A 12241-nucleotide genomic window follows, 5' to 3' on the forward strand; every position below is an offset into this window, starting at 1 on the left:
GGAGCAGCCTGGGACAGTGGGAGGTGTCCCTGCCCATGGCAGGGGTGGCACTGGATGGACTTTAAGGTCCTTTCCAACCCAAACCAGTCTGTGCATCTATAAACCCCAAAACACCTCTAGACCTGCCCCTGAAAAAGTGAGTGAACCCTACACATCTTGTGACTCATAGAATAAAAGATAAATAACAGCTCAAGATTTGTGTTCTGCAGTTTGTTCCATTTTATTGCTTTCTGTGGGTTTTTTTTGCAGGGGGCTGTCAAAAGTTTGAACATTTTGAGCTCACAGAGGTGAGATGGCACCACCATGAATGAATTTTCCCCCATCCCCAGGAGTTCAGGCTGTGTCCTGCAGCAGATGAGGATGATAATGTCCATGCCTGGGGAAGATGCAGGGCCTGACACATTCCTGCATGGCTGATGTAAGGAGATTGTTCTAAGTACAGGTTGCTGTGCCATAAACCTGTGCTGGGTGAGCATCTCAGAGCTGTTATTTTGCACGCTGGCATCTTTGRGAGCTTGGGAAAGCAGCACTGAGGGCATTTTTGCAATTCAGCAACACTGTCACACCTCTCCTACCTGCTGGGAGCTCCAGACGGTACCAAATCCCTCAGATTTTTCAGCTCTGCTAAAAAACTCCCTGGGAAACTCTTCCTAACCCTGACCAACTGGATGGCTGGGCTGGGAGCTTGCTTGGATGGGAATGGGCTTTTAGTGGGAAAGAGTAACTTCCCACCCCATCAGCCACCAGCCAGGACACGGCTTGGGAAGCAGAGCTGAGGCGTGGTGGGATGGAGTAAAGGCACCAGGAAAACTGATTATTGATGGTCTGAGAGCAAACCCTGGAGAGATTTTGCCTGGGAAGAGCATATCCTGCAAGATGCTTGGGAGGCAGGAGGAAGCAGGGGATGGGGTTTAATTAGGGCTGTCCTACTGATTTGATTCTCAGGGTTTTAACCCWGTCATAGCAAACTGAACATATTTAAGTAAACAATCCAATTATCATCACAACACTTATGCCTGGGCCCTAGAGTGGGGACAATTTAGGACACTGGAAAGCCTGCCTTGGAAAAGTCTGGGTCATGGAAATGAGGTTTGGGAGAGGAACTTCTGATTTATAATTCAGCCCCAAACAAGGCAGTAAATGTCCCAGCAGCATCTCCAAAGAAAAGGGCCACGCAGCCCCTGCCAGACAGATGGTTCAGGATAACTCTGCCATGCTCTCCCCCTTCCTTGGAAATCTGCTGCTTGGCCCTGGCTGGGTGAGCTCAGTGTTCAGCCCACCCTGCCTTACCTCATCCAGGAAATGAGGAAAAAGTAAACACATTGCTCCAAATCTTGGCCCGAGGCTGCAGCGGGCCAGGAAACCAAACCCTAACTCTGCTTTTAGTCTTCTCTCCTACTGAACCCTTCCATGAGGATGCCAAACAAGGAGACAGCAAGATCTTGGCTCTCTTTAGGATCAGGCCTGACTGAGCTACCTGTCAGGTGTCTCCTYAGTTTCCAAAGGAAGCCAGAAGGTTCCCCCAGGCTCTGTCTCTCCAGGCCMAGCCCCTTTCCCAGCTCCCTGAGCTGCTCCTCAACACAGCCCTTTCCCAGCTCTGTTGCCCCTCCAGGTTTAGGGTTGTCCCAACAAATTGCATGGATGTTTTGGCTTCTTCCACCAGAAATTCAACTACAAATGCTGGCCCTTAGGGCATCACCTCCACAGCTGCCAACACATCCCCACTTTTGTAACCAGCACCACCATGAATGAGACCAGGGTGAGAACAGAGTGCCACATCCCACAGATGGGGGGTGGAAATGAAGGACAGATGGGAGCTGAGCAGGACATCTGAGAGTTCTCCTGTGTCACCGAGCCCTGCCAGCATTCCCTTGTCCTGGCCACGATGCTGGGCTGGGATTTCTCTCCCCACCCTGTGCTCTGAATAAACCCAGCAGACTCCATCCCTCCTTGGCACCCCACGCCTGCTCCTGCTGGCATCTCCCCTGCGCCCTGCCAGGAATGGGAAGCCTTCAGGAGAGCAGCAGTGCCATCCCAGCTCCCCAGACAAGCCTTACTCAGCCTCCCCCAGCAGGCAGAGCCCTCTGACACCGCACCAGGAGATGTGTCACCATCCAGCCAGGAGGTCTGTCACCATCCAGCCGTGCTGGCTGTCGCGATGGCGAGCGGGTCCGAGCCCGTGTCCTCCCCGTGCCCTCAGCTCACCCCTGGCTGCTGCAGCTGGCACAGGGATGGAGCTGGAAGCTGTCCAGGAGGCTCAGCTCACGGCAGGCTGCAGCAGCATCCCTCTCTGGAGTGGGACTGCTCTCCAAAGCGCAGCTCCCACCAGCAGGAAGGGCACATTACTCACTCACACATCCACTCACTCAGCGCCGGCACCGGCATCCAGCTGGCAGCGCTCAGAGCCCCGGGGAAACCCTGACCCAACAGCCAGGCCAGGGTCAGGACACCCCCAGCTGCCTTTTTATTTATAGGGCAAGCTCCCAGCAGCAGCAATATGATTCATTTTTTTCCAGTCGAGCGTTTCACACACACCCTATTTCGGTACCGCAGCCTGGACGTGTCTCCGGGAAGGAAAAATTAGATCAGAATAAAAATAGAGGCTTTCCAAATGTTTTCAGCTGATCCTATTTGCAAATGGTAAAATGGGCTTTTAAAATGATAAAATGATCAAGAAAGCTTTCAGCAGCACAGGCAAGCAGCGGGATCAGGCACATGGAGGGATTATTGGGGTGTCCTGTCCTTGATCATCCTTGTGGGTCCCTTCCAGCTCAGGAGATTGATTCTGTGAATCTGAGTTTGAGGTCAAAYACTTGCCTTACCCTTGGGAGAGTGATTTAACCTATCATTAAAAATCCCCTCCCAACTCCTGCCAGCACACTGAAATAAAAAATTTTAAAAATATTTGTTTCCTTACAGCTGCATTGGATGTATTAATTTAAAATTAAATTTAATTTATTTTTAAATTAAATTTAAATTAATTTAAAATTAAATTTATCAAATTTTTCCTTAAAAAATAAATTTTTTCTACCAGGGCTGCTCTGGCAAAAGGGTGATAATGTATTAATGGGTAGCCCAGGGAAAACCCTCTAGTAAAAGAGTCGTGTGCTGGAGAAGAGCAAAACTGATACTCCAAAGAAAAGGAGGAAGAGATGAAAAAGGGGGTTTTGACCATGGAAGCAAAAATTTGATTATGATCATATTGAAGAACTATGGAGAAACTTTGGCATCTTTCAATCTCAACTCAGCTCCTGTAACCCAAAACCCATGGACTTTCCCCAGATAATTATTTAATGGACCAAGGCAGAAAAGGCTTTAAAACCAGCCCCATTCTTTCCCAAGGGAAATCCCCARCAAAGTGGAGTTTCCCTGGAAATTCTGCCTGTTGAACCTCTCAGGATGGGGGAAAAGGGGACCTCAGCAGCACCTTTGGTACTGCCCACCTTCCTGCTTCCCATGCCAGTGTCCCCTCTGTGCCACCGCTTTCCTGGTGTCCCTGCTATGCCACCCCATTTCTGTTCCCATGCTGGTGTCCCTGCTGTGCCACCACCTTCCTGGTGTCCCCTCTGTGTCAACACCTTCCTGCTTCCCATGCTGGTGTCCCTCTGCTGTGCCACCACCTTCCTGGTGTCCTCTCTGTGCCACCCCCTTCCTGATTCCCATGCCAGTGTCCCCGCTGTGCCACCACCTCCCTCGTGTTTCTATGTGCCACCACCTTCCTGGTGTCCCCTCTGTGCCACCCCATTTCTGTCCCCATGCTGGTGTCCCCTCTGTGCCACCCCATTTCTGTCCCCATGCTGGTGTCCCCTCTGTGCCACCCCATTTCTGTCCCCATGCTGGTGTCCCTGTTGTGCCACCCTGTCCCTGGTTCCCATGCTGCTGTCCCTCTGTCCCAGCCCCTGGAGGTGAGCAGGGATAATGCTGTGTTTCTCTCCAGGCTGAGCAGAGCTGCACTGTGTCACCRTGTCCCTGAGCCCTGCCAGCATTCCCTGTCCTGGCCAGGATGCTGGGCTGGGATCCCTCTGCCCACCCTGTGCTCTGAATAAACCCAGCAGACTCCATCTCTCCTTGGCACCCCACGCCTGCTCCTGCTGACATTTCCTCTGTGCCCTGCCAGGAACAGGAAACCTTCAGGAGAGCAGCAGGGCCATCCCAGCTCCCTGACACAAGCAGCCTTTCAGCCKGCAGACAGACAGCTGGAGGTGCCAAACCCTGCTAACACACCAGCTTTTCAAGCTGAAGGGGTGTTTTCTAAAGCCACAAGAATTTCTGAGCTCTTAGCAAGACTTTATTCATTGATGGCAGCTCAGGTATTTTTCTCTTGGGGAAAATTTGCGCGGCTTGGATTGTCACAATAAAATTTTATACAACCCTGGCACAAAAAAAAAAAAAGAGAAAATAAATCAACAGAATCAGGCTCATATTCCACTAACTTCACAAATCAGATGCTGATTTCTACCCTGAATCAAATCAGCAGTTGGGTACTGAACTCTGCCTCTCTGGAGGCTCSCAGCTCAGGCGTTTCCTTATCTCGGAATGAGATGATGTCACTACTCCAATTTCCTCGATGCAGARAAGCCAGTGAGTCACCCTGGGCTCCTGCATTTTTGGGATAAACTTGCAAGGCCAGGACAGATGTTATAAAAACAATCTCCCCGTCTTCATTCCCCAAATCACAAGGGACAGCTGCAGAGACAATAAATATTTAACGAACAAAGCATTCTGACAAAAATAATTTAAATACTAAACCCCTCCATGGTTGCCCAATTTTTAATATTCAGGGAAGCTCTGCTAAATGATCTCCCCCAGATGAACCCTCCTGAGCAGCTGGGCCCCTGCTCCTTTTTAAAAACAATGGRTTTGACATTGCAGAACTGCCTCAGTTTGGTGCCTGCCAGGAAAACCACCCAGAACACACGGCCCTGCTTCAATACCTTCTGCTGGAGAAAAAGATCTGGTTACAGAAACAAAAAACTGAGTATCAGCCCCTCAGATTCCAGGGACGAGAGGAAAAGAGGACAAAGGTCCAGATTCTGACTACACATTAACTCCAGTATCAAAAAGATTTCATGGTAGGAATTGTAACCACACATAAATAATCTTTTTCTCCCTGAATATGAGATTCAGGAATTTAATCAGTGGGTTGTGGTTCTGCATGGTAAACATGGCACTGTGCATGCCCYGCCTCCTGCCCTGGCAGGACGGGCACCCTATCCCTGCAGACACRCCAGGATTCCTGCTCCAAAGCCCAAGGAAAGGAAAACCTGGAGTGCAGTGCCAGGAGAGTGTCAGCTGAGCTGACCTGTCAGACACACTGCAAACACAAGCTCTGCTGGGCACAAACACCACGTGAGTCCAGCTGACCACAGGGCCCTCCAGCCAGCGTGTCCRAGCAATGTCCCACTGCACCCACACCATCCCTCTGACAGCCCCACAGACTGTTCAACAACCTCAGCCCATCTCACATCTGACTGAGATGGGGGTAAGACACCCCCTTTTAACAGGTCCCTCTCAGGAAAGAAATCTTCTGCCTTTAGAGATGCTCCACTGGTTTCACAAGCAATGGGAGCTGCAGAGGATCTGTGTTTCAAGCAGCTTCATCAGGTGTTCAAATATACCTGTTTCTGAGCCCAGGGAAGGGAATGGAGCTGGGAAGGGTCTGGAGCCCCAGGAGCGGCTGAGGGAGCTGGGAAAGGGGCTGAGCCTGGAGCAAAGGAGGCTCCGGGGGGACCTTGTGGCTCTGCACAACTCCCTGACAGGAGGGGACAGCCRGGGGGGTCGGGCTCTGCTCCAGGGAACAGGGACAGGACAAGGGGAAACGGCCTCAGGCTGGGCCAGGGGAGGCTCAGGGTGGACATCAGCAGGAATTTCTGCATGGAAAGGGTGCTCAGGCCTTGGCAGGGGCTGCCCAGGGAGCTTTGGAGTGCCCATCCCTGGAGGTGTCCAAGGAAGGGCTGGAGGTGGCACTSAGAGCTCTGGGCTGGGGACAAGGTGGGGATGGGCACAGCTTGGACTCCATGGGCTGGGAGGGCTTTTCCAGCCTCAGGGATCCTGGGATTCTGTAAAAGAACTGACCCTCCTGTGAGGCTGCTCCCCTACAGGACCTGGTGGCCACCTGATGAAAGGGGAAAGCTGGACTCAAGCCCAGGCTGGTGGGGTCTCAGTGCTGTGGCCACACAGTACTGCTCCCTCCCTCAGGATGGATGTCCAGCCTTGCATCCAACATCTTGAGCCCCATGTGCCTGACTTTGCAATGGCCAGTGGTCACCAGCAAGCCACAGGACACCTCTCTCATCTTTTTTGGGATTTGCAAAGTGCAAAAGCAGCAGCAGGAAGGAGCGCAGGGGAACTCAGTCAGAACCAGCAGACAGGACACAATTAAATGGGGGAACTTTGCCTGGCGGGCCAAAAGTTCACTTGGCTGGAAAAAATCATTAAGATGAATTCATGGAAGGAAAGTTCATCAAGGACTATCACAAAAAAAGGCATTGCCTCTGGTATCTCAGGCCGTAAATCAGTGGAAAGAGGGGCAATGCACTGTGGTGTGTTAGCAATAAACTCGTTCCTGGCTCCTCGAAAGTTCACTCAGACTCCCAGCATCTCTCATAGGGTGGCATCAGCCCCARTTTCACAACCACAGAAGAGCAGTGGAGTGTAAGGCCAAGAGCAGATGAAGACTTGAGGTCCCACGATATTTAAGACACAAAACCAGGTTTGAGAGCAGCTCACTTGGACTTCAGGCTGCAGCTGAGAGCTCCACACTCCTCCCAACCATGCCCAGGGTCTCAGATCAGCTTTCCAGAGATGCAGTGAGCTGCCCCAGCCAGGCTGGAGGGACTCATCCAGCATCATGCCCAGTTCAGACCCCCACTAWAAAACCCCTCCTCTAAAATGACTTTTTCCCCTCTTCCCACGCTCACTGGCAATGCAACCTAATGATCTTCCCATCACAAGGGCTGGGCAGGCCTGAAAAATGACCTCCCACTGGACCACACTTTTTTTGCACCACAATGGRAAGCTAAAAAACAGTTTGATATTGAAGAAAACATTTTGTTCTGCCAGAGAAGCCGCAAAAACCTCCAGGTCASAGAGAGCCTTGGAAATGTAGGTACAGACGGTTGTTTCCCAGCAATGCATGGAAAAGCACATCTCAACAACCCACAAAGAGCTGCATCTAACAAAAAAAATAAAAAAGAAAAAAAATCAAATCTATGTAAACCAGCTCCTTGCTCAAGCTCTGCTCTCCAAACATATTTTGGCACGCACTCAGCAGACAAAGCTTTTGACAGCTGTAACTGAGCCAAGCTGTAAGCGAAGGAGCAAAGACCACTCTGGGATGGCAGTSCTAGCAAGGAACTACCAGCCCCACAGGCAAATCCCAGCACCCCACTGCATGACGCACTGCCAGGGCTTTTTTGCATCCCTCCTTTCGTTAATGATACACCCCGTGTAGATTTTCACTTGGAAATGATTAAGCTGTGAAACCATTAAGGAGCTATTTCTCACTCCCTTCAGCTGTGACACCCTGCTCACGATAGCAGCAAATTCACAAATGAATGGCAACCTGAATTACACAGCCTTGCTCTTAATGGATTTTTAAGAGGCAAAGTGTACGAGCAGTGTGACCAAAGTACAAGTTCAGCATTAACACAGGCCCCGCACACCACTTATCTTTTGGGGACATGTACAGATGAAAGTTTATCTAAAACACCTGGTTTCAGATAGGAAAGGGCTTTTCATTTCCAAAGGTACCCTCCAGGATCAACATCAGCCCAGTTAAAACAGAAAAAAAACAACAAGTATGCCAGTGTTTGTCTTGAAAACCTTCCAGAAAAACAAAATCCCCATGGCCTAAATCTGAGCTGCAGCTGCAGTGCACATGGCTGGGTAGTGTGGGGGCTTCAGCATCATTTGCTGATTGATTAAATGCTCTTGCAGGGGCTGCCCAAGAATGGAAACCCCTACCTGTGTTATTCTAAGAGCAAAGGGCTTCAGAAGAAATTAGGAGAAAAGGGRAGAGAGTTTTATTTAACAAAGCAATGAAAGTTAATCACCTCGCCTTTCCACGGTCTTCGAAGAAAAGAGATATAAAGGAAACAAAGTAAGAGAAAATTAACGAAGAAATCCCCAGCATGTGATGAGCAGCTGGAAAACAATCACTTTCGAATGTCACGGTGCAATGAATTGGGCACCATGTTCCACAAAATAAATCATGCTGTAAGAACAAGGCTTGTGACTCGCTGGATAAAACATGAGTTTTATAAAACTCACTTTCTTGAGTGACTCAGCCCACGCCAATTCCCTGAARTCAGGGCTCTGCTGCCCTGTCCCCAGGGCAGTGTCACTGGGATGAGCTACTCAGAACTGCTTTAAAAATAAACATCTTTAAAGCTGTTTTGCTCTTTACGTTCAAGGGTACGGTTAAGACTGTGAGAGGAGATGAATGCATGATTTGGGTGTTTTAATAAGCTTTTTTATTTTATGTTGCTTGGCAATTTAATTGATGAAGATGTACATATGTTCCTGCTCTGCCTGGGCTATCGCTCAGTCAATCTGAACTCTACCCTGCAGCTCTGCTTTTTTTCAACATCAGAGTAGTTTTTAGGCAAAGAAACAAGCCTCTTTCCTGAGGGTTGACATCTGATCTTGTGGGTTTGTTGCTCCTCTTTAAACAAATTTAAATAAACCCACAGCATTTGCACATAAGCCCTGCACAAACACAACGGAGCGAGCAGGAGCTGCAGCTCCGGGACCCGCCGGGCTGTGGAAGCACAGGGGGGCCACACCAGGCGGATTCCTGCAGATGTGGCTGCGGTACCAGGCAGGTGACAAAGCTCTAACACTTGCTGAAAAGGGCAGTTTCACTCCTGGGCTCTCATTCTGCCCATGGCACCAGCGAGGGCACCCTAAGAGAAGCTTGGCTGGCCAGGGGTAGGATTCCCAAGAGATCCACAGAGCTGCCCTTTCCGCACCTCCCTGGGGGCACAAAGGCACGCAGGCAGCCCCCTGGCAGGGCAGGGCAGGGCAGGGCAGGGCAGGGCAGGGCAGGGCAGGGCAGAGCCATGCCCGCAGCTCTGGGCTCTGTGCAAGGCTCCCTGGAGCACACTGCCCATCTGTGTCCCGCTGCTGTGCCGGGAGCGCCGCGGAAATACCGGAGCAGCCACAGGTGAGCGGGGAGCGAGCTGAGCTTTGGCAGAGCTCAAAGAACCCCTCAGCCCTGAAAGCCACGCTGTGCAAGTGTCCACACAATAAACAAGGGCAGGCCCGCAGCTCCACCTCCCTCCCTGGAATCCCTTCGCGGTGTGCTTGCTCCTGACAGCGGGCATGGCTGCTGAGGCACACAGGAGGGCTGTGTGAGGAACACTGAGGCTTTAAGGTCGGCAGCACAGACCCTTCTTCTCCCCAGAAAGTCAGTCCTGAAGCTGGCCAGGAATAAATGCTTTCTGTCAGTGAGGGCAGAGAACAGGACACTGCCCGGCACGTAGAGGACTTCACGCCTCTCGCAGTGCCATGAGCAGAAATGAAGACRGTACAAATCATTTCCACATTAACAGCCAAAGAGAGATTCCTGCACACCAGGACTCTGGTCTTCACACAGGGCAGGATTAAGGAGCTGTGCTCATTTTTAAGGACAACGCTACAGGAGCAAAAAAATACTAAGTTTTCTTCTTTGCACCTTACCATAAGCTTCAGTTAATAAATGGGTGTGCAATTAAAGCATCTTTGAACCACCCTCAAACTCCAGAGAGCACTCAGGCTGAATTTAGGATTTAAATCCTGGGCTTCTAGTTATTCCATCTCCAAAATGAGGARCACTGTCAAATAACACAGTGGTCCATCTCACAACAGCTGGCACTGCTGTGCTTTTCAAAAACGGACAGCTGATCAATAGTACCTGCAAAACCCAGCTCTGACATACCCTGAGCCAGGGGATAAAGCTGGCAACATCCAGCCTCACAAAACCTGGTCTGTGGGAGAAAGATTAACACACCACCCACAGCACGAAACTGTGGGAAAACTGAGGTTTTATTAGCAACAAGGATTTTTAAGAGTAATAAGGATTCATGTTACTGGGAGAAGGAAGAATGGGGATTAGGAAAGGAGYGACAGAAGGATGATCCTATTGCTGCATCAATAGGATAAACTATTGTGTCTTCATTTTAAAACRGAACACCTTTGGCTGTTGCATCTACAAAAGGTGTAATGAAAAAACATCTGTGTGTGCAAAAAAAGGTCAAAGGACTCTGCACAAAGTGGAATTCCTTACGCCATGCCTTTGATATTAACTGGAGATGGCTGAAATCAGGAAGCTGCTGAGGTTGCAGTTAGGAGACAGAACTTCCYTTACAATCTGTGCAATTGCATCTTCCTGGCAAAGGGCAGGGAGATCACTAATGGGGCATCACCGTTTCATCATCACCCCTCAAACCTCTTGTAATTAGCGAAATCACCTTTTCTCACTCCATCAGATACCTGGCAGATAAGCACACAAAAATCCGCCTACAGCTGTCACGCTGATAGCATCTGTTTTGACAACCACGGCACAAAGGTCAGCCACAAACTTGCTTAGAAAAGTCATTTTTCCAATCCAGGGTGGAGGCAAAGGAGAGGGATTATTCTGGAAGTTCAGTAATGCTTCTCTCCTGTCATAGCAATAAACAGAACTCCCATACACAGCTCGCGGCTCGCACCTCCCCTGCCTGAAATAATCCTTAAACCACAGGTTTTTTTGCATCTCCAAGAACACCCTGCCGCACAGGCGCGCTTTGTTCCTCGTGGTTTTGGGTGCATTCCTCCCCGGACAGATTACTAGTGTGCTCAAAATGCATCAAATCCATCGGAAAAGTTTATGGCAAACTAAAAAAGAAATCAAATCGACCAGCAAAAAGCAGCTCAAAAGACTTGTGTCAAGATTTCTTCTGGTTCTGATTTAAAACCTGGAAAACGTACAYGCAGCCAGAGAGACCCAGAGCTCCCATCCCAAATCCAAGGAGTASGGGAGGGCAGCTGGCAAGCGGAACACGATGTCTGGCTGCGGCTGCAATTTGCAATTTTAATTTCTAACTGAGCTGCGCCCTGGCTATGATTACTTTTCTCTGCTGTGTGTAACAGCGCTGGCTCCGCAGCGATGCTGAGAGCCTGCCGCTGGTCGTGGCTGGCTCACCAACTCCTTCCCCGGGTGGGACAGGGGACACCCAAAAAGCCGAGCGAGACAGGCGCTCAGACTTGTGGCTGACTCGACCTTCGGCCCCGCCTGGAGGGGATCCGCGGGGATCCGCAGCGGGACAGGTGCGGGATGCAGCCGAACGCCAGCGGGAGGGAGAGATGCGCGGACCGCCCGGCCAGAGAGTCCATCCCCATCACCCCAAAGTGATGGGCTAGCGCCCCAGCGGCAACGCCCCGGCTCCCATTCCCGGGGATCCCAGCGCGGGGCAGAGTGCCGGGAATTGGGGACAGGGATCCGCAGGCATTCCCGGCCCCCCGCCTGCCCCCCGGCGCGTCCCTACCGTCTGCTCGTGGCTCGACATGGTGCGGCGTTGGCGGGGCCGGGCGCGCCGGGGCTATAAGGGCTGCGGGACACGTAGCGCGGCCCTGGGCCGGCCCCTCTCGCCCTGCGCCCGCCCCCGCCACCGCCTCCTCCGGCCCGGCCCCCGGGGGAAGCGGGCAGGGCGCTCCGGGCCGGGGGGACGCGGTGCGCACCCCCCGAAGGACGCGGCAGCGCGGGCACGGCGCGCCCCGACAGAGCCGCCCGGGGAAAAGCGCCGCAAAAAGAGCTTGGGGCTCTCCCGCCGCGTCCGGGCTCAAAAAAGGGAGGAGGAGCGGCAGCTCACACCCCACTACTGGGTGAAAAAACACTCCAGAGGATGATAATAGTAATGATGATGTCTAACACTAAGCAGTGCTGGAAGCTGGTCCCTCCCTGGAGGATTTGGCCAAAATACCAAAAAAGTTGCGAAGAAACACGGAGGAGCCTCCCAGCAAAGGAGGTGCAGCAAGTGAGGGGAACAGAAACCCCGTGCCTGACAGCTTTGCCACAAATCCGCCGTTTTTCACCACTGGAAAAGCTCAGATCCCAGAACTCGGCTGAAACAGAGGAAAGGACAGGCAATGTCCTGGTGGAGGGAAACCACAGTACAACCTTGGGATGGCACATGAGCCATGGACAGAGGAAGGAATGATCACCAGGGCTGTGTAATTCTGCACCTGAGGGTGCACGGTCCCACCAGCATGGTGCTTGTCC

At 51.5% G+C, this 12241-nt stretch overlaps 1 protein-coding gene across 1 annotated transcript in view; it reads right to left on the reverse strand.

Annotated features, from left to right (window-relative positions):
- Nucleotides 1–11591, reverse strand: part of PAPSS2 (3'-phosphoadenosine 5'-phosphosulfate synthase 2) — a 23132-nt gene extending 11541 nt beyond the window's left edge. The window contains exon 1 of the mRNA XM_057385781.1: nt 11508–11591. Within this exon, the coding sequence (XP_057241764.1) occupies nt 11508–11528 (21 nt within the window). The 5' untranslated portion in view covers nt 11529–11591. The remainder of the gene's footprint in view (nt 1–11507) is intronic.
- Between the last annotated feature and the right edge of the window lie 650 nt (nt 11592–12241).

This window comes from Malurus melanocephalus, unplaced genomic scaffold (assembly GCF_030028575.1).
Source record: "Malurus melanocephalus ecotype Western Australia unplaced genomic scaffold, MMel_1.1 scaffold_866, whole genome shotgun sequence".
NCBI lineage: Eukaryota > Metazoa > Chordata > Aves > Passeriformes > Maluridae > Malurus > Malurus melanocephalus.